Source organism: Eriocheir sinensis, chromosome 45, assembly GCF_024679095.1.
Source record: "Eriocheir sinensis breed Jianghai 21 chromosome 45, ASM2467909v1, whole genome shotgun sequence".
In the NCBI taxonomy this organism is placed as follows: Eukaryota; Metazoa; Arthropoda; class Malacostraca; order Decapoda; family Varunidae; genus Eriocheir; species Eriocheir sinensis.
The window spans coordinates 5,477,712-5,500,405 of record NC_066553.1 but is presented as its reverse complement, the minus strand read 5'-3'; the positions used below and the strand labels follow the sequence as shown (position 1 = coordinate 5,500,405).

At 43.0% G+C, this 22,694-nt stretch overlaps 1 protein-coding gene across 5 annotated transcripts in view; it reads right to left on the bottom strand.

Annotated features, from left to right (window-relative positions):
* LOC126980663 (ankyrin repeat domain-containing protein 17-like) overlaps positions 1–16,683 on the bottom strand; it is a 35,557-nt gene extending 18,874 nt beyond the window's left edge. For 2 of the 5 annotated variants that reach the window (XM_050830752.1, XM_050830753.1), the window contains exons 1-3: positions 16,330–16,683; positions 1,543–1,747; positions 27–391 (exon numbers count right to left, since the gene is read on the bottom strand). In XM_050830752.1, coding sequence (XP_050686709.1) covers positions 27–391; positions 1,543–1,747; positions 16,330–16,536 — 777 coding nt within the window. In that variant the 5' untranslated portion in view covers positions 16,537–16,683. Of the gene's footprint in view, positions 1–26; positions 392–1,542; positions 1,748–13,417; positions 13,603–16,329 lie in introns of all 5 variants that reach the window. The other 3 variants (XM_050830755.1, XM_050830756.1, XM_050830754.1) reach the window with 3 other exon arrangements.
* Between the last annotated feature and the right edge of the window lie 6,011 nt (positions 16,684–22,694).

Here is a 22,694-nt window from a genome sequence, read left to right as displayed (position 1 = left end):
AAGATACAGGTGTTGGGACCACTTACTTGGGCTAACTCGTAATACCCAGCAGAGCAGGCCAGGGAAAGAAGGCTCTCCCCTTCCTCGGTGGTCTCGTGGACAGACCGGCCCTCGTCCAGCAGCCTGCGGACGGTGGGCACGTCTCCGTCCGTGCAGGCCTCCACTAGGGTACGCTGACCGTCCCCAGGAGTGCTGCTGCTACTACTGCTGCTGCTGCTGCTGCTGCTACTGCTGCTGCTGCTGCTTCCCCCCACTGTGGCTGCTGCGGCTGCTGCTCCTCCCCCAACTGTCTCTGAGCGCATACGCGTGAGTGCAGCGGCTGCCTCGTCCAAGGCGCAGGACACGCTGGAGGTGAGGCGGCGCAATACCTCCGGGTCTGAGGACGAGGAAACTACATACAGTGTTCTGCATTAGTAATGGAGAGTGGATCACTGTACAGCATATAGAACACATATACACACACCTGGCATGACTTAACTGACTGATTGGCAGCAAACCAGAGAAGAGAATGTTCTCTCAAGATTATTGTGGCAACTTCTATATTTGCTTATATATTAACTGACAATATAATTATATAACATCTTTATTAAATACAAAACTAGCAACAGGTGGCTAAGTACCACAATTATGAAATACAACCAGACACCTTTATCCTATTTCCTGGAAGATAACTTATAGTCATCCTAAACACAAGCTCCTGACACCACTGGGATGCACATCACTAAATAATTCCTCATTGTCAGGGCTTCCAGTCCCTGGCTGGACAGCTTCCTAGACATGACATCTTCTTCCCAAGTCCTTATTTTACATCCTAGGAAATTAATAAAGTGATCTGATGGGATGTCCCTCACTGTGCACTTGTATACTAAGGCTTAACATTAAATTGTGGCAATACAGGAAAATGGCAACTTCCACATTAAATAATTCAGGTGCAGGGCATGCTGATGTTTGCAGTGTTCTAGTCAGCTGAGTTGGCGGGACATGAAAGACACAGTTAATGGCACTGTACCAACACACTCCTATCAATGCATTATAATAAAGGGAGCAGCAAAACACACCCAATTATTTGTTTGCAATAAACTAAGGATCACAGGGAAGTGAATATTACACTCTATTCTAACCAGACATGCTTATATAGCAGAGCATATTTTTCCCTAGTGGACAAGAATTGTCCTGAACATAAAACAACGAAACAACTAACTGATGAAGAGGCTAGAAGTACAAGGCTACCAGAAAGGAGACAGAACAACATTACTGAAATGGCAGCAAAGTGACTGCCTGCAAGTCTGAATATCCTAAGTTCCTGAGATGAATAAAGGTTGATTACTGAACAGGGACAGCACGAGAGGCAAGTACTGAACACACCCCCTTTTTTTTTTACAGTAAAGGAAGCAGCTCAAGGGCAAAAACAAATGAGAACAAAAAAGCCCGCTAAGCACTGCTCCTATAAAGAAGTAGTGGTTAAGAGAGAGGTCTGAGGGCCTAACCACACTAGCTCTGAGGAAGGGACAACCACAACGAAACACACAACAAGATACTGACCGGCAGCTTCCAGAAGTGCCACTAGTCGAGAGTGCGTGTCAGGATCAAAGTGTGGCTGGGTATGATGTGCGGCAGCTCCAAGCTCTGGAGTGGCTGCTGTGGCATGGGCTGCTGCGGACAACAGGAACTTGTTGCGGACGCTGCCACCAGGTCCACCCCCCTCCTCCTCCTCCCCCTCCGCCTCACCCAGGGCAAACGGCTCCACCTGGTAATGGGGAAAGAGAGGGTGCTGGTGAAAGCATGTGGGCAGGAATGAAACAGGTCTGGCTTAGCAATGGGCTGCCACCACAAGGGAACCAAAGTCTACCATATTGTGTGGGGGAGCAGAGTGATGAAAGAAGTAAAAGGAGGAGGAGAGGAAGAAGAAAAAGAATGAGGGGAAGGAGGAGAAGACAGGAAACAAAATGAAAATGGAAGATGAGAAGATAGTGATATCAAACAAAGTGGTGACATTTTTATATTCATTGAAAAGGAAGCAGCTCTAAAACAAAGTCAGAAGCATATATAAGAGTGTAGTAGCCAGGGCAAAGGTGGCATAGACCAAATGCCGGCCAAAACATTCTCTCCTGCCACTACTAATGACCCCCCTCTGACCCCATGGTAGGACTAAAACTAAAAACTAATAATACAAGTGTAATTTACTAAAAACAAAATCCCTTATCATAAATGTGGTGTACTATGGTGGTAAGACAAACTTGAAACTAGAAGAGTAGCAGTTCAGTAACACAGTAACCTTAACATCAACACACACACACACCCACACACTGAGGAAGGGAAGATGCTTGAGATGTAAAGAAATATAGAGGTTTGGAACAGACTAAGTGAGGATGTAGTATCGGCGAGGAGTGTGCAAATCTTTAAGGAAAAGTTGGATAAATGTAGATATGGAGACGGGACCACATGAGCGTAAAGCCCAGGCCTGTAAAACTACAACTTGGTAAATACACACACACACTCATGAGCCTTGTCTAACTGATGAGAAAGTATCCCATGTTAATATAGAAGTGCGTTGTAGAAGAGCATGAACTGGCAACAGACTGGCTCTCACACTAACACCACCACCAGCCAAAACATTGTGCTAACATCAACATACTCATCAACACACGACCAGGTGATGGTAAACTATTCCATGTGTATATAAAAGTGTGTTGCAGAAGATCATGAACTGACACCACTCTGGCTCTCACACTAGTAACATCACCAGCCAAAACATTATGCTAACATCAACACACCCAATTTTTTTTTTTACAGTAAAAGAATAAGCGATTTTTTTTTTTAATAATAATAATAATGAGAGCCCCCACCCCACCCCACCCCCCGACAATCACAGCCCCTATATAAAAAAAAGTTTAGAAGAGTGTCCAAAAGAGAGGTCAATTTCGGGAGGAGAGGTGATGATGAACTATCCCAAGGTTGCATCAGAGTGTGTTACGGAGCAGCGAGAACTGTCAACACTCAGCCCCTCTCACACTACTAACACACCACCAGCCAAAACATGACGCTAACATCAACACACTCATCAGCACATGACTATCTTTTGGTTACATCACAACAGGCACTTGAGTGTGGTAAGAGCAGCAAGGTCTGGCAACATTGTCTCCTGTACTAATAACAGCTACACCAGCCCATTCCTTGAAGACATCCAGTAGTATCCCACACTCACATATTCAGAAGTACTCCATAAGGTTAAATCACCATAATGGATACGCAAAAGTGGTTAATTAGCAAGAACTGGCATCATTCACACTCTCACTGATAACACACACCTGCCATCACCTGACGACTAACAGGATCATATGTTCACAGGAAATTCAGTACAACTTCATCAGGTACATAAATCACCATAATGGATACTTTGAGTGGTTAAATGGCAAGAACTGGCATCATTCACACTCTCAATGATAACAAACACACCTGGCATCACCTGACGACTAACAGGATCATATGTTCAGAGGAAATTCAGTACAACTTCATCAGGTACATAAATCACCATGATACTTTGAGTGGTTAAATGGCAAGAACTGGCATCATTCACTCTCTCAATGATAACAAACATCTGAGGACTAACAGGATCATATATTCACATCAAATTCAGTGCGGCTTCATAAGGTTAAATCACCTTAATGGATACTTTGAATGGTTAAACATCAAGAAAGTTTGGAAAGTTTCGTTTAGTCGGCGCAACATCTGTGGTCATATGCAGGAGAGAGACAGGAGGGGAAGGAATAATAGGAGAAGGGAACAGATCCCAGGAGATGCGACACAACCCCTGATTAATACCTGGTACCCATTCACTGCTGGGTGGACAGGGGCGTAGGGTATCGGAAAAGCCGCCCAAATTTTTCCACTCCGCCCGGGAATCAAACTCGGGCTCTCTTGGTTGTGAGCTGAGCGTGCTAACCACTGCACCACGAAGCCCCCCTAAACAGCAAGAACTGGCATCATTCACACTCACTGATAACACCACAAACTTGCAATTACCTGAAAACTAGCATGATAATATATTCACATCAAAAAGTGACCCAAGATGAAGTCAACCACAATAACTGTCACTTCAGAGTCACCAAACAGCAAAGCACTGGCAACAACATTCTGGCCCCCACACCACTGACACCAGCCATCACTCGAAGACCCCCAGAGTCGTATTTTAAAACATTTCGTCGCCCAAGTTCACATATTTGCCAAGGCTTTCGCAGGAGTTTTGGGCATTTCCTGTAGTAGTTTCATGACCTTGGTGGTAGTTTGGCCCTTCTTCTGTACCATGAATCTAAAAACACTCATTAGAACCTGACTGACCCCCTCTTTGACCTTTAGAAATAGTTGATGTGAGAACTGAAACGATCTTATAATACCGACCTCAATATCTTACTCCCTCATTAATGAAGTAATAATCCCAAGGTGCCAAAAACATCAGTAAGGGTCAATGAGATCATGAGACACATACCAAGAGGAGGAGAACACCCTGGACGGAAAGGCAATCAAGTCCCCCTCATGTTTTCCCATACTGGACTGCCCGTAGCAAGCACTTAATTTAGTTTGTCCTTTTATTTTTCAGTAGTAAAGGAAGAAGCTCAGAGGGATGAACTAAAAGAAAATACAATGCCTTCTGTGTCTCTTACTACCCAATTTTCTCACACTACCTATAGCGAGCATTTCAATTAGTTTCTGTACCTCCCTTTTTTTTTACAGAGATACCAGCACCGAGGAAGCTTTGCCCGTGTGAACTGCGCTTAATGAACTAAAATACAATGTCTTCTCTGCCTCTTAGTTCCCAATTTTCCCACACTACCAATAGCAAGCATTTCAATTAGTTTCTGTACCTCCCTTTTTTTTACAGAGATACCGGCACCGAGGAAGCTTAGCCCGTGTGAACTGCGCTTAATGAACTAAAATACAATGCCTTCTCTGCCTCTTAGTTCCCAATTTTCCCACACTACCAATAGCAAGCATTTCCATTAGTTTCTGTACCACCTCCCTTTGTTTTAACAGTAAAGAAAGTACCTCCAGGGCAAACACAAAGAAATTAAAGCTGTCCATTTATCTACTTTCCAGTTTTCCCACACTACCAATAGCAAGCATTTCAATTAGTTTCTGTACCTCCCTTTTTTTTACAGAGATACCGGCACCGAGGAAGCTTTGCCCGTGTGAACTGCGCTTAATGAACTAAAATACAATGTCTTCTCTGCCTCTTAGTTCCCAATTTTCCCACACTACCAATAGCAAGCATTTCAATTAGTTTCTGTACCACCTCCCTTTGTTTTAACAGTAAAGAAAGTACCTCCAGGGCAAACACAAAGAAATTACAGCTGTCCACTCTTCTAGTTCCCAGTTTTCCCACACTACCATAGCAAGCATTTCCGTTAGTTTCTGTACTGTTCCCCACTTTTTTTTTTACGGTAAAGGAAGCAGCTCAAGGGCAAAAACAGGCAAGTAAACAACAATGAAGACAAATAAATAAATAAATAAATAGCCTCCAGATTTTCATGTGTAAACGTTATGCAAACTAAACTAATATTATCACACTATCCACTGAATGGCCTCCTCCTTCCCTTCCTCCTACAGTGGTTGCCTAATTGTTCTCACTTTCCATTGCTAATAATATGAATCTAATGACCTTTGAAATATAATAGTTGAGTCTCTGGATACATATATACATTTTTTTAATAATCTTTAAGTCTGTATGTCATTCTACTGCAAACAGGCAAAATATAGCTTGTCCATTAAAACGCTGAGGAAAAGAGACCGTTTAGTTTATGTAGTCCCCCCCCCCAGTCGGTCACTTTTCGTCATCTCCTTCTGATGTCTCCTGACCATGACAACTTCTTGATTTTAACCCCTTGACTGTGGATTTCCTACCAGAAGACATCACCAAGCTACAGGAATGGAACAAAAAGTGGCCGCTACAATTCAATGAAGAAAACTGTAAAGTCATTCACCTTGGGAGGGGAAATCCAGCATACCAATGCCACATGGAAAACACTCCACTATCCCCCACAGAGGCAGAGAAAGACCTGGGAGTATATGTTACCAGGCTACCAGTGAAGGCGAAATCCGAGCCAATCACAGCGGACGGGTTAATTATAATGTATCAGTAAGTTCCCAGTGTCACTTTTTGTCCTCTCTCTCCTACTGATGTGTCCTGCCCATTACTGTTCTTTTACTTTATATATCTGTTAGTTTCCAGTCTGTCACTTTTCATCCTCTTTACTAATATATCCTGACCATGGCCGAGTGAAAAAGGCATTGAGAAACATACCAGAAATACCAAACTCATAGACACTACTTTCTTTTGTGGCAAGGGAAGACCGAATGAGGGGGGAAAAAGGGGAAAGAAAAAGGAATCTATATAATAAAAAAAGTTGAAATGCTGTTGCTCGTAGACACAAAACAGAAAGGTGTTGAGGAATATACTATAAACAACAATCTCTTGAGACACGATTGTTTTCATTCGAGGTAAGACGAGGAAGATGGGGAAAAAGGAAACTAGAAAATAAAAATAAAAAATTGAAATGTTCCTGTTCCTCTATACAAAACAGGGAGACATATAAAAAGTGTTACGGAATATACCATAAATATCAATCTCTTAGACACAATCATTCGTTTTCTTTTGAGGCAAGAGGAGGAGGGAGAAGGGAAAATAAAGGGGAAAAAGAAAGGAAAGGAAAGTAAATAAAAAAAAGTTTAAATCCTGCTGCTTCTATACATCCAAGCAAATCTATATAGACTCCATAATTCACAAACTACTCCCTGTTCTGTCATTATAGTTCCTCTACTAAATAATAAAAGGAAGTTGAAGTGTTGTTGCTCCTATATTCAAAACAAGAGGTAAATATAAACCAAACAAATCTGTAAAACTTCCTAATTCACAAACTCTTCCTCATTCTGTCATTATAGTTCCTCTACTAAATAACAAAAGGAAGTTGATGTGTTGTTGCTCCTATATTCAAAACAAGAGGTAAATATAAACCAAACAAATCTATATAGACTCCATAATTCACAAACTCCTTCTCGTTCTGTCATTGTACTTCCTCTACTAAATAATAAAGGAGAGTCAAAACATTGTTGCTCCTATATTCAAAACAAGAGAGATAATTATAAAACCAACAAATCCACATAAACTCTTAACCATTCACAAAATCCTCCTCGTTCAGTCATTATAGCTCCTCTACCAAATAATAATAATGTCAAAAAGTTACTGCTCCTATATTCAAAACAAGAGAGACAAACAAAGCTAACAAATCCATACAAACTCCTCCCCATTCTGTCATCATTATAGCCCCTCTGGTTACTGGGTTGCATAAGAGGCTGTGGCCATAAATAAAACTTGGCAGCACCAGTCGGGCCTCTGATGTGCATCGCGTTAGAGCCCCGATTTCTTTGAGCTTGGAGAAAGACCCAAGCAATGTACTATAGGGCTACGAGCTTGATGCCTGGGATAAAATTTGCATGCCACTGTGGGTAGGTAAGTGTTTTTTTTCTGCATCAAGGGAGGGAGTTCGACCAAAAACGAAAACATCAACAGAACAACCTGCTGAATGCCACTCGAATAAATGGGAAAAGCATATGCAAGTGTGTGTAGTAAGATGGAGGTGGTGTGGCACTGACCTGCTGATAACTTGTCCTATCCATGCTGATGAAGGGATCGTACCATACTACTTGTCCGAGACTAAAGTGGAGGAGGAAGGAAAAGTGGGGAGACATGAAGTGGTGGGAGGCAAAATAAAGCGATGGATAAGTTATGAAAATGGAAAAAAAGATAAGATACTGATAACTTGAGAAGGAGGAAAGAGAACTACTACTTCTATTACTACTTGTCAAAGATTAAAATGGAGGAGGAGGAGGAGGAGAAAGAGATGGGAAGCTATGAAAGTTCCCCCCCAAAAATGATGAAAATGAGAGATGAGAAGATACTGATAACACTGAGGAGGAAGGAAGGAGAAAAGGATGCAGAGGAAGAGATGGGAAGGAAAATAAAAGTGATAAAAATAATGAAAATAAAGGATGAGAAGTAGATGATGACAAGTCAGGAGGAAGGAAGGAGAGGAAGAACAAAAGGAGGAGAGAAATAAGAGGAAGAAGAACAAAAGGAGACAGAGGAGGAGGAAGATCAAAAGGAGGCAGAGGAGGAGAGAAATAAAGAGGAAGAAGAACAAGAGGAGACAGAGGAGGAGGAAGATCAAAAGGAGGCAAAGGAGGAGGATGTGGAGGTGAAATGAGGAAGAACAAAAGGAGGAAGAGGAGGAGGAGAAAAATTCAAAACAACAGGAGGAGGAAGAGGAGAGAAATAAGAGGAAGAAGAGAAAAAATAACAACAAAAGGAGGAAGAGAAGGGAAAAGGAGGAGGAGGAGAGATATATGAGGAAGGAATACAAAAGAAGGATGGAGGAAAAATAAAACAAAGAGAGGAGGAGGAGGAGGAGGAGATAAACTGCATAATGTGGTTTTGCAGCATTCTCAAATCTTCTGTATTCGTAAATAAACATGACCTACTTATCTATACTTTCCTTTTTTTAAACCAATTACTTATGCAAGAACATCCTCCGTGCTTGCTTGTTTGTGAGCGAGTCAAGCCAACTGGCGATCTGAGCGAAGGGAAGGAAGGGCTCAGAAGTGCTAGCAATTTGGTCAAGTAATTAGCCTGATAGCAGCGGGGATCATGTTTCTTAATGGTCCCTCCAAGCGAGAAAAATGAGAAAAAATCACCCCTCACAGAAACCCACAAACCATTTCATAATATATATCAACGCATTTGTGATCAGATTATGTATCATCTATTTTGAGGGGGTTTATATCGTGGCACAAATTTGGCCTGTCGTGGCTACACGGTAAAGCCACAAATTTGGCCCGTCGCTGCTACACAGTAAAGCCACAAATTTGGCCCGTCGCTGCTACACGGTAAAGCCACAAATTTGGCCCGTCGCTGCTACACGGTAAAGCCACAAATTTGGCCCGTCACTGCTACATGGTAAAGCCACAAATTTGGCCCGTCGCTGCTACACGGTAAAGCCACAAATTTGGCCCATCGCTGGTACTGGGTTAAGGTCAGATTAAAGTAACTTCCTGCAATGTGTTGGTTGAGTTCTGTCCTTGTTTGCCGTTACCTGTCTCAGTTGCTCTAGTCTATATTTTTCTATGCACTTCCTTCACTTCTATTTCCGTCGCTAATCCTTCACTCTTCTATTTCCTACTCTATTTCTTCATTATTCTATTTCCTTCGCTTCTTTTCACCTCCTTGTCTAATTATGCTGTTCTGTACGTCACATTCACAATCCAAACTGCATGAATATAAACAGTGAGCACAAAATGACCAAAACATACATACACACAAAGAATTATTTCCTATACTCTTGAAAACCTTGTCTGTTATACTGTTCTGCACTTCTCTGGGGTAACTATTACTATCCAAACGGCATGAATATATCGGTGGCTGAGTGGTTAGCGTGCTGGGCTCACATTCACCACGCCATGGACAATGTCGGTTCGAATCCCCACGCTACCACCTGGGATTTTTCAGTCACCGCCGAGTGGCCTAAGACTACCCACATGCTGTCCTGACGACCACCAATCAACCCGGACTCTAGAAGAAACCGTCCAGTGAATCAAGAATGAGTTCCGGGGGGCAGCATGAGCCAAGCATAACTGGCGCGCTATAAAAAAAGATTGCCTGGGCCATGACGGGCTTGTGCCGACCACCAGCTAGGCCCCTCAAGAAAGCCTACAGGAGCTATAGGCAGAAATGTTATAAAAAAAGAAAACCAATACATAAACACAAAGAATGCTTTCCTACACTCTTGAAAACCATGTCTGTTATACTATTCTGCACTTCTTTGGGATCACTATTACAACCCAAGTGAATGAGTATATCCATCAAGCAGAAAATTACCCACACACACACACACAGACATACTACAGATTCATTTACTTGCGTGTGGTGGCGGCAAATCATAACAGAGACAGGGGCAAAAGTCTTTTAACTAACAAACACACTGTGAGTTTAAACAGGATCAACACTTGCATAATTCTGTGTGAGGTCTTTATGCACTAAGAGTTGGCTTTGTAATCACCAGAACCAACCTAATTTAACCAAAATTATCAACCTTGTACACTCCACAACGGTTAGGTTTTTGTTACAAGACCAGATACACAAAAGATTTCCCGTATAGTTTCCTCAAATTTCTTAACTTAGAACACAAAACGCTACACAAGTAATTTTCAGTCTTTGGTACGTATTTGTCTGGAGGCTTACTAACCCATCATGGCGAACTGTGAAAGTGGCCCTAAATTACCTAAACAAACCCACCACCAAGACTCCATTACCGGCTTGTGGTGAAGAGGAAACTATGAGCTAAGAAGAGGAAGGGCAAGCAAGATACATGTGTTCCCTGCCTCCAGAGTGACGGACGGGGCAACATTTGCATAATCGTGTCAAGAGTTTCCCATTCCGTCATGTTTCCTATTCAAACTGCCCCATCTGTGCATAAGGTGTCCTCCCTCCTCCTTTTGCTCACCCCCCCTGCTGGTGCTTTTAAATTCTCCTCGGCTGGGCAAGGTGATGATGCACTGGGTATTGCTTCACCTCCTTCCTTCCTTCCAGTTTTCAGGACATTCCATTCGACTGTTGTTGTTCATGAAGTGAGAGAGAGGGAGGGAGTGTGTGTGTGTGTGTGTGTGTGTGTGTGTGTGTGTGTGTGTGTGTGTGTGTGTGTGTGTGTGTGTTGCCCTTGCAGTTCCATAAGAAAAAAAAAAGTCTTGTAACCTTCAATAGGATAATTGCTTTCTGGGTATTTCCAGAGTCAGGGAAGACTTTTACCTTTCAACCTCCATTTTAATTAAACACATAACATTATTTAATTTCCATCCATGGTTCCACGTAATCTAGAGGCCTCAAGATACAAAATGGGGTAGTTATTTTAAGCTCGAGGAGGAACACAAAGGGCTGTAAAAAAATAATAAAGCAGCAAGTAAATAAATCAGTGTCTGTGTGCATGTATAGGTCATTTTCTGTTTCGTGGATATATTCATGGGTGCAATATACTGACTGAGCAATGGTAATACAATCTGTTGGTGGAGTGGAACAACAAAACAAACACAACACTGCCTCCGTGACAAGCCAGGACAGTCATGGGCACTTGGCAGCTCAGGGGCGACTAGTGGAGGGGGGGAAAAAAAAAAAAAAAAAAAAAAAAAAAGCAGTACTGATCAGACCTTATGCAACTAAAATGCCTAGAATTTAACCTCAGAGAAAGGACATTGGGCTGTGTGTGTGTGTGTGTGTGTGTGTGTGTGTGTGTGTGTGTGTATTTACCGAGTTGTGAAATACAGGAAAAGAGCTGTATTAGGTGTGTGATCTGCAGGGAAATATTATAGTCTTACCAAAACTTCACAAATGCACCATAAAATAAGAAAAAATAATAATACTGTAGCTTGCCTGAGAAGATTCCAAACAATATTTCAGAGTAAGAGCAAATCAACTAGGCCATTAGACACTAAATATGGCCTTACATAAGTTTAAGAAAGAAAAACATGAAAGCAAAGGATCTAAGATGCGAGAGCTACAGATGAGGGGAAAAAATGTTGAAGGCACAAAACAGCAAGGATAAAAATAGAATAGGAAGTTAATGTATGAATGAATGCTCAACAGAGGAGAAAGAAAGAGAGGAAGAAATGTACATGTGCTTTGGATGGATACACAGGAAGAGGAAAAAGAAGAAGAAAATATACATAGCCAACACATATTAAATCTCATGGCAGCAGCAGCAGCAGCAGCGGAAAAGGAAAGAAGATAAAAGTAAATGAAAGGAAAAGAGAAAATAAAACAAGAGGAGAAAAGAAAAAGGAAGGAAAACAACAAGATAGATGAGGTGAATATATAAAGACAATCATCAATGCAAAAATATAGCAGCAGAAGCAGGAGCAGCAGCAACTCCATTATAAATAAACAGAATCAGCAGAAGAGTATCCCATCTAACGTGGAATCAATTAGGACAACAAAATAAAGATGAAACTATCAGATATAACGCAACAGTAACCCTGGAAAACTAACCTAACAGAAAAATAAAAAAAATGAATGTGTGTGTGTGTGTGTGTGTAAGTGCAAGCTCCTTATGTAAACTTTGCCTGTGTACGCATATAACTGAAAGCAGCCATGTTATTCTGGGGGGGTTTCTGGCCTTATCTCTAATATCAGCTGACTGGGGGGATAATCACGACCACTATTTAATTAAGGCACTCTCCGACATCCTCTTCGGTGTGAGGGGTGATTAGCTAGGGGGCAGGAATGACACTTCTTCTCCACATGCAAAGGTGTGTGAGTGGAAGTTTCCCAGTAGCAGGAGTGAGTGTCCATCAGCTGTTGAGGCATGGGTGAGGGGAGCAAACATCAGTGAGTCACTGATAGCCACATGAGAGGGAGAGGAAGGGAGGAGGGAGGGGGAGACTAGGCTACAGGAAGAGGTCTGGGGGGGTGTTGGGTGCTGTAGGAGTGGAGGAGAGGAGTAGGAGGAATAGGAGGAGGTAGGGACTAAATGAAGTGTACAGACTGACATGTGAAGTGTTTGCCTGGTGTAGGAAAGGAGATAAAGAGGAAATGGAGGAGAGAGAGGAATAGGAGGATAGAAGAGGGAATACAAGAGGAGTAGAGTGTGGGGGGAGGGAAGGGGGAGAAGCTGTAGAGAGGAGAGGTGGTTGAGTCTGAAGGGCTAAAGAATAAAATATAGTGTGTTTAGGTGGTATAGGAATGGAGGAAAAGGAGATAGGATGAAGTACAGGATGAGTAGGTTGATTAGAAGGCAGAGGAAATTAGGAGATATGGAGAGAAGGAGATAAAATTTGAAGGGATAAAGAATAAAATGAAGTGTGTTTAGGTGGTATAGGAAAGGAGGAGAAGGGAAGGTAAGAAGCACAGGATGAGGCATGGGGAAGTTGGTTACTGTAGGGGGGTGAAGGGGAGGAGAAAAGGGGAAGCTGTATATGTCTCCTCTCTTACCCAGTACCTATCAAGTGTGTCTAATACATGGAAGGGCAGACTGGAAGGAGGGTGAGAAGGGATACCGGATGAGGTGTGGAGTGACAGTGGGAGTGTGTCATCCTTTTCCTTTATTACTCTTACTGGGGTGAAGTGTGATAGGGCAGCATGAGAGGGCTGGTGGGTGGGGAGGCAGAGGGGTACTTCTGAATCATCTTTCTGTACTACCCACATAAGTTCAGCCATGGCAAAAGTATCAAATTTCTGTGCATGTAGAGTTAAGCTGAGAACCAGGGAAGCTTTTTCTTTGCCTGCTTCCTAATTTACTCATTTTGCAAGCAGGTGGTGTTTGCTTCCTGCCAACTGCCGCATGAATAGGAGGCACCCAAGCAGCTTTCCAGGCCTGCTTACCTATTTTCTCCTGTTGCAAGAAGATTCTGTTAGTCTAGGTCAGTGCTGCCTGCTTCCTGCCAATTGCCACATGTACAGAAGCACCAGGACAGCTTTCCAGGACTGTTTGTCTGCTTCCTGCCAATTGCCACTTGTACAGGAGGCACCAAAGCAGCTTTCCAGGACTGCTTATCTATTTATTCCTGCTGCAAGAAGATTTTGTTAGTCTAGGTCAGTGTTGCCTGCATCCTGCCAATTGTCACATGTACAGAAGCACCAGGACAGCTTTCCAGGGCTGTCACAACATTCCTCTCTTATGTCAGTGTTGCCTCTTCCTTTCTGCTAATAGCCACATGTTAGGAAGCATCATGATGACATATTTCCATGACTGTCACATCATTCTTTTCTCATGTTGGTGGTGCCTCTGTTTCCTGTAGCGTTACATGTACAGGAAGCAACAAGGCAGCTTTCCCAGGACTGTCTCCACATCCCCTATCTATGTTAGTGGAGCCTCTTTTTCCTGGTAAGTGCTACATGTGTTGGAGTCAGCAGGGCAGTCTTCCATGCCTCTCTTAACATTTCCTCCCCTTGTAAAAAGTATCTGCTTCCTGCTGAGTGCCACATGTGTAGGATGCACCAGAGTAGTCTCCCAAGCTTGTCTCACTATTCTCTCCTATTGCAAATGGTGCCTATGTTTCCTGCTGAATGCCACATGTGTAGGAGGCAGGAGGGTAGTCACCACTCCTTGCTCAGCCTAGTTCAGTGTGGCCTGCTTTCTGCTAAGTGCCAAAAGTACAGAGCAGTCATGATCCCTATTCAACATAGGTCAGTATGGCCTGCCTCCTGCTGAGTGCCACAGGTATGGGAGACTGGAGGGCAGTCACCACTCCCTACTCAGCCTAGTTCAGTGTGGCCTGATTTCTGCTGAGTGCCACACGTACAGGGCAGACTTGCACATCTGCATCACTTTCTTCACAAGTAATGAGTTTCTGCCAGCCCATGCAAGTGGTGCCTGCCTCCTGTTGAGTGCCACAGGTTGGGGGGGCAGCAGGGCAGCCTCCAGTGTGTGGCTGGGGGGAGTCTATCAACAGTTGCCATGACAGTGCAGTGCAGGCCACCTCCAGCAGGGGAAGGCCAGCTGGCTGGATACTAGTATGAGGTCACACAAAATCAATCCTGAAGCTGAAGCTTATGCAAGGTGCCTGGCAAACAGCAAGATTCATCCAATCCACTTGAGGGTGGATCACAAAAGTCAATATTCCTCCTCCTCCACCTCCACTACCCCTTTGATATTGACCTCCATTGATTGTTTCCTCCCACTGACAACATCTACAACAAACACACTGTCAACCTAACAACCACCACCTGCATGACCATCTACTCCAGCTTCCTTCTCTGTACTAAACAAAACACACACACACACAGCCACCCACTGCTTGTCCAATGCTCCAGTGCAAGAAAAGGGTTCAGGGTGTCTGAGGTCAGTTTTTTGAGAAGTCAAGAGAGACAGAATAAACATGGCCATTCCATACACCACCTGGTTTTTGCACACACTGTTGGTTCATCAATGAGCATCCCAAGACATCAAAGGGAAGTATGTAATAGAAATCCATGTAACAAGTAAACTTACAAAGAAAGTAATTAAATAAATAATATAAAACCACACACACACACACACAAATTAAGAGTAAAGCATGAACATACTACCCCTTCCTACTACTACTCATATTACTACTACTACTACTACTACTGTTGCTGCTGCATTTGCTACCACAATGCACCTTTAAGAAGGATGTAATTTCAAAAGCTTTAAAATACTGCAACAATCCACCCCTTTCCCCCTTCCCTACCACCACCACCCCTTTCCCCCTAACCCATCCCTGGAAACCATCAAGGAGGAATGGAGATAAAAGGGGAAGGACAGAAGACCAAAAGATAAAAAGGGAATGAGGGAGAGAGAGGCAAACAAGGAGGGCAAGTGTTCTCATGCCCCAGTGTGTGAGGGATAGTGATAAAGGTATGATATTTGGCGTGTTATCTGACTGAGAGGGACCAAGGAGGAAGAAGAGGAAGAAAGAGGAGGAGGAGGAGGAGAGAAGGGTGGATGGGTGGGTAGTGAATGTAAGGATAAAGAAGTATGGTTGAATAAAGAGATGAGAATGAGGATGTGGATAAATGATAACAAAGGTGAGGCATGGATGGAGAGCATGAAATAAAGGAGGAAGAGGAAGAGGAGAAGGAGGAAGAAAGAAGGGTGGGTGAAAGGATAGAGAAGTATGGCTGAATATGGAGATAAAAGAAAATGAGGATAAATGATGACAAAGATGAGGCATGGAAGGGAGGGAGGGCATGTGATAGAGGACAAAAAAGAACAAACATGGAAGATGAGATTATATAATTAACTCATGCCATTGGTCTTCCCTCTCCCCCAGTACGCATTTCCCTGCTCCCCATCCCTCCCCAGCACGCCACATCATCCCCACCACATCCCCAACCATACCCGTGTCTGTCTGTCCGTCTCTACGCCTGGTCATCTCCTTACATCCTCCTCCTCCCTTTTACAACAGTGCCTCCTCTCTCCCGCTCTTCCTCGATCCTCCAAAACCTCCTATTCAGACTCCACCTTCAAGGATCACGCCCTTAAAACACTGGAAAGCCACACCATCCACATGATCCACACCCAAACCACGTCTTTCTCCACACTACGCCATTACTTCCACCCTCTCCCCCTCATGCATCCTTCTTCTCCACTTCTTGGTAATATTAAAAATGGCGATAGTGGTTTTATCCCCCCCAGTGGAAGATATACACTGAAAATCACAAGGCCACGATGTAATTTTACCCTTAGGCCGACTTCGACCCACAAGTTGAGGGCCACAAATTTGGGTCTTTCACGGAAATCCTCCCAAACACGTGTCCCCGCGGCTACTCACCTCCGATTCCTCGCCCTCTTCGCTGTCAGACTCGCCGGATACCGTGAAGAATTTGTCCTGGAGGTCCGCATACGCCTGGCATTTATTTTCGGAATTATTATTATTCGGGGACGGACCTCCACCATCAGCACCACCACCACGATCAGTCTTCTCCTCGCCCTCTAGTAACCGCTCTTTCCCGAGACTCCCACGCACCACATTCTGCATCTTTCACAGCTAAATGGTTCTCCCGGCGCCAGAGAGCATGGCCGAGCGTTCATATCACCTGGGAAACGCGCTCACGACGGGGACTCTTCACTGAGGGCCGACACCCGCCATTGCCGCCTGGGCCCCGGATGAGAGGTTCCAATAACGCCTCCTCCACCACCACCCCGTCACGTGAAAACCGCGAATTTCTCCATGATCTAGCCTTAAATAACACACTAGGTGATTCAGATTAATTTTTCATTGAGGGAATAGGTGTTTTCTCCCTGTGTCCTGGCGTTTAGGGGTGGTTTTGGGATATGGGTCTCACCCCACCCCCTGAACATCCCTCGTTTTTCCTCCTATTAACCTCCAATATCTCCATTATCCAGCCTTAAATGACACATCAGATGATTACACGTATTTTTTCATGGGGTTATATACGTTCTTCTGGCTGTGTCCTGATATATTTAGGGGTAGTTTTGAACATGGCTGCCACCCCACCCCATGAATATCCCTCATTTTCCTCCAATTTCTCCATAATCCAGCCCTAAATGACACATCAGATGATTTAGCGTGATTTTTCATGGGGAAATATGTTTTACTTACTGTGTCCTTGTATTTAGTCATAATTTCGGACATGGCTGCCACCCCACCCCCTGAACACCTCTCATATCTCCTCCTATCAGCCCCTGGTGACGATATGGATGGTATAATATATTTAATCGGAATTTAATAATCGTTTTTTATACGCCCTAGGTTCACTATGTATTGCCGTTTTGTGTAAATTTATTTCGAATAACGCCGCCACCCCACTGCCAGAGCACCTCGGAAATCACCATAAATCAGCCCCTAACGACGAAGTGGCTTATTTAATATATTTTCTAACTACATTCTACAAACACCACGTTGGCTGGCATGGGTGTGTACCGGCGGGGTGCATTTTTTTATTTCGTGTTTTCGATTTTCTCAAGAGCGTGCATGCCATAGTTTGAGTTAGGGCGCCAGCATTGGTATTTCTTTCTCCCCATTTTCTCTTGAGCGAGCCAGCCTTATTTTGCAGCGTATTATGATGTAAATGCCTAATTGATGCCCTTAATTGATATACCCAGCGAGTACTACGATGACTGATCTTTCCAAATACAAGCTTATCCCATGCACCAAATTTTACGCTAGTTGTTAATGAGCAATGTTATATGGGGCACCCTAGGAAAGTTTTACATGATTTTGTTACCCGTCGCGAACCATCCTTATTTTGCAGCGTATGAAGATGAAAACGCTAATATATGATGCCTTAATTGAAGTCCTATTTATTTACCACCATGAATCGTTTCCAAATCTTATTCCCTTCCCGCGTGTTCCAAGTTTTCCGTCACGGGTATTTATAAACGATATTGTGTGCCAGTCTGAAAAGTTTACGTAATTCTATGTTATGAGGATGTTTGCAGGGACTGAGCACCCGAACCTTATTTATTATGTTGCAGGTGATGAATAAGCTTAATATTGGCATGGTTGCCTATTATGAACTTAAGCAAACTAGCAAAAAAAAAATATTTCGTTTCCTTCCTTTCAAATGGCCGTCACCTTGAATTTATATATATTTGAATGATCATGTGAGGGTGATGGGAGACTATTTTAAAAGAGAAGAATAATTTTAATATATGGATGCTAGGTAAACTATAGCAAACTAGATAAGGAGGTAAATAAGCTTAATATGGATGCTAGTTAAACTTAATTAAAACTTTTATGATTTCGTTTCCTTCTTTTCAAATGGCCGTCGATCACCTTGAATTTATTATATATTTAAGTTATGTTAGGGTGCTGGGGGGACTACAATAAAGTTAAATAAGCTTAACATGGATGCTAGATAAACTTAATTAAGCAAACTAGCAAGAACTTTTAATATATCTATAGTTTGCTTTTTTCCAAATATTTAAATTATCATGTAGGGGTGATGGGAGACTATATTAAAAGAGATAAGTTTAATATATGGATGCTACCCTAGATAAACTTAAGCAAACTAGCAAGAACTTTTAATATATCTAAATAGTTCGCTTTTTTTCCAAATATTTAAATTATCATGTTGGGGTGATGGGAGACTATATTAAAAGAGATAAGTTTAATATGGGTGATAAACTTCAGCAAATTATATAGCAAGAACTTTCAACATTTCGTGTCCTTCCTCTCAAATGGCCGTCATCTTGTCACCTTGAATAATTTAGACGCATTGAAAGTTTACATTAACCCAGAAATGGCTTGGCCGCGGGGTGAACTTGGTGTAGTATGTTACGTTCGTCGGTGGTATATTTAGAAAAGAGAGCGAGGGAGAAAAAAAGGAAGAGAGAAAAAAAGATTAGAAAAAAAAGCCTACCTCCTCCACTATCGCTTCTGTTCAAGTTTATTTATTTCAGCTCAAGAAGGAAGTTTTATTATCATTATTGTTATTACTGTTACTATTTTTATGACTGACATCTGCCGTGGAATAGTACTATGCCACGCAGTACGGAGAAGAAAGAAGAAAAAAAAAAAGATTATAGGGGGAGCTCAAGAAAAAAATTGCGCCTGCCAAGAGAGAGAGAGAGAGAGAGAGAGAGAGAGAGAGAGAGAGAGATTATAGAAGAAAACACAAATTGAACCACCGCACTTTATGTATGTTTTATAAGAATCTACACTAATTTCTTTAATAAACTCGTAGATATGAATTAACACAGGGATATACCACAAGCTCTTCAAGACTCATATATCGACTCTATATATTAACTGATTGCTTATTAATCTGTACAGACAAACAAAAACATAAGGGAAGGTAGTTCATGGCAGAGTTTGGTAATTATTAGGCTATTCTTCTGTTGTAATGGGACCTAAAATTAATATCTATAAAATCTTTGTTAATATATATACTACCGTTTTAATTTCAGTAAGGCAACATGTTTCAATCCTTGTATGAGTCTTTGGGCTTCACACTGATTTAATTTGATGGGTATTAGGCTGTGAAAAATACCAGAAACATTATTAAAAGATATATATGCTTGTTCGGATGTTCTAATACATTCTGCAGTTGTTATGGGAGCTGATATATGACAACTTTAATCTGTTCAGTTCTTTTCGGGCAGTTTTAAGCCTTATATATGTATATGGACCTTTACGCATTATGGACGGCAATATAAGGGCTGTTCTGTGGTGTCAAAATCAAAGAAGAGGTGTGGATGTCGCTATTTCATTCCCTTTTAACGTTAACTCTAATTTCTCTGTGTCTTGGGTGTGTCTTTGTAATTCTCCGTCTCTACGTATTACCCTACTACTACTACTACTACTACTACTACTACTACAACTCCTCCTCCTCCTCCTCCTCCTCCTACTACTACTACTAAGAGGATAGTTGGAAAATGTGAGCTTGACGGGAGGAGCTGCAGGATAAAGAGTGGAAGGAAGGCAGAGAGAAAAGTATAGGCCTACCACCAACCAGTCGACCATTTGCCAATCTGAGAAGTTACGTATTACTGATTTCGATCGTTGGTTTCGTGCACTCGCTTCCTTATCTTCCTGTTTTCTATTACCCTCATCCGGATATGTTTTCGTTTCCCCTACAGCATAGTGATATGGAAAGTATGCACATGTTTCTTTCTTGTATTATTACGCATCACGCTATGTATTGCCTGGGGGTCGGGATGGCATGTTCCTCCCTTCTCCTTAGTTGTGTACTTTTGCAACAATAAACCATCAACCAATCAAGAAGTACAGGGAGATGTGTTAAAGCCATGTTCGGTATTGCTTGTATAGGGGCACGGCACTTCGGTAAGGTGAGGTAAGGTAAGGTGGGGTAATGCAAGGTAAAGTAAGGTAAGGTGGGGTAAGGCAAGGTAAGGTAAGGTGGGGTTATGTAAGATAAGGTGGGGTTAAAGTAAGGTAAGGTAAGGTGGGGTAAGGTAAGGTAAGGTAAAGTAAGGTGGGGTAAGGTAAGATAAAGTAAGGTAAGGGCGTAAGGTCAAGGAAAGTAAGGTAAAGTAAGGTGGGGTAAGGTAATCAAGGTAAAGTAAGGTATGGTAAAGTAAGGTGGGGTAAGGTAAGGTAAGTAAGGTAAGGTAAGGGGGGGTAAGGTAAGGTAAGGTAAGGTGGGGTAAGGTAAGGTAAGGTAAGGTAAGGGGGGTAAGGTAAGGTAAGGTAAGGTGGGGTAAGGTAAGGGGGGGTAAGGTAAGGTAAGTAAGGTAAGGTAAGGTGGGGTAAGGTAAGGTAAGGTGGGGTAAGACAAGGTAAGGTAAGGTAAGGTGGGGTAAGGTAAGGTAAGGTAAAGTAATGTAAGCTAGGTAAGGTACTGTAAGGAGAGGTTAAGGGGTGAGATGGGGTAAGGTAAGGTAAGGTGGGGTAAGACAAGGTAAGGTAAGGTGAGATGGGGTAAGGTCTTTTTTCTTTTTAAATATCTGTCGTTACCTTTAAGGCGGGGACACGGGGTTTATAGAGCCCGCCAAGGTCATGCATACATGTTCTTCCGCGGTGGGACCATGGGCACTTGTCGGGTGGCGGCCAATGAAGAGGAGGATGCCGACAGAGCGACTCTATCGGCTGGCGTCAGAGGAGCCGACCAAGTTAGTCTGTTGACGAGGACTGACGTGTTTCTGAAGGTAAAGTGAAGTGAGGTAGGAAAGGCAAGTCTCCCATTCATTAGGGCGGGTAGACACGTTTTCTCTGGTGCGAGCAGCTGCTGCCATCCTTCTATTCCTTCTATTTTCTTCTCTTGACCCCCTTCAGCCCACAATGGTTCCTATATGACCCATTTTACTTCATACAAATTTATCCTGTTTACTTTTACTCCCATTAACACATTTCTTATACTCTATAGACATTTATGAAGCGTCTGATAATCCTTCCATTCCTTCTATTTTCTTTTGTTAACCCTTCTCTGTCTACAATGGTTCCTACATGAGACATTTTACTTAATGAAAATTTAATCCCATCCTTTTTACGCCCATAAATACGCATCTTATACTTCACAGACAATTATAACTACAGTATCAGCGTCCCATATGAATCTCGATCGGGACTTCCATTCATTGATTATTCCCCAAACAGGAAAACTTATTAATAACCCCAAAATAAACCCCAAACACCAAGCTCTAAGAAGGCAATCACACGTAACAAATATCACCGCGTTATTTGCACAGGGGAGGGTGATCTGGGTCATTGCCTTCACCGAGTGGCTGCATGCATGGCTGGGTGGCTGAAGTTTGACTAGGAGTGGATGAATGGCTCTTCCAATTAGTCATTTTCTTTACCTTGCTTCCACTTCCTCTTTCAGCCATCCACGAGGCCAGCACAAAGTGACGTTTCCACCCCTCAGACGGATTCTAATGGGTGTTTTTAAACGTCCATGGTACACAGAAGAAGGGTCAGACTACCACCAGGGTCACAAAACTATCCCTGAAAATGCCCCACAAAGCTCCCACGAATGCAACACCTCAGATCCACTAATTCCAAAAGCCAAAAAGGGGATCAGTCGGGTTCTATAATGGGTGCTTTTTTTAGGTTCATGGTACAGAAGAATTTAATGGTCGTAAAACTACCTCTTGGAAATGCCCAACAAAACTCCTACGAAAGCCTTGTCAAATATACGCAGCTACTTTGGCGCCGAATTGTATAATATGGGAGTATAATGGACGTGTATATAATAACCTTAGTGGGCTGACACGAGTTAATAATTACTGAAACGTATTTTTGAATGGTGGTAAGGAAGGAGGGAGGGAGGGGAGAGGAGGAGGAAGAGGAGTAGCATAAGAGAGGAACGTAGGAGAGGAGAGGGACTGTGAGGAGGAGGTTACGGCGAAGAGAAGGGAGGGAAGAGGAGGAGGAGGAGGAGGAACAGAGAGGATTGGGATGGGCAGCTCTCCCTCCTCTCCCTCTCCCTCTCTCCCTTCCTCCCTCCGATTTTCTCACCACACGATCTGACCAACCCTCCCTCCCTCGCTCCCTCCCCTCAGCTTACCCAACCCTACCCAACCTTACCCAACCCTCTCCCTCCCTTCCTCTCTCTCCCTCCCTCCCTTCCTCTCTCTCCCTCCCTCCCTTCCTCCTTCTCTCCGTAAACTTTCCGACACAAGGCTTCCTCCGTCGCTAACTCCAGCCCTTGCCACGCCTCAGGCTCTCTCTCTCTCTCTCTCTCTCTCTCTCTCTCTGATCATATGTGTGTT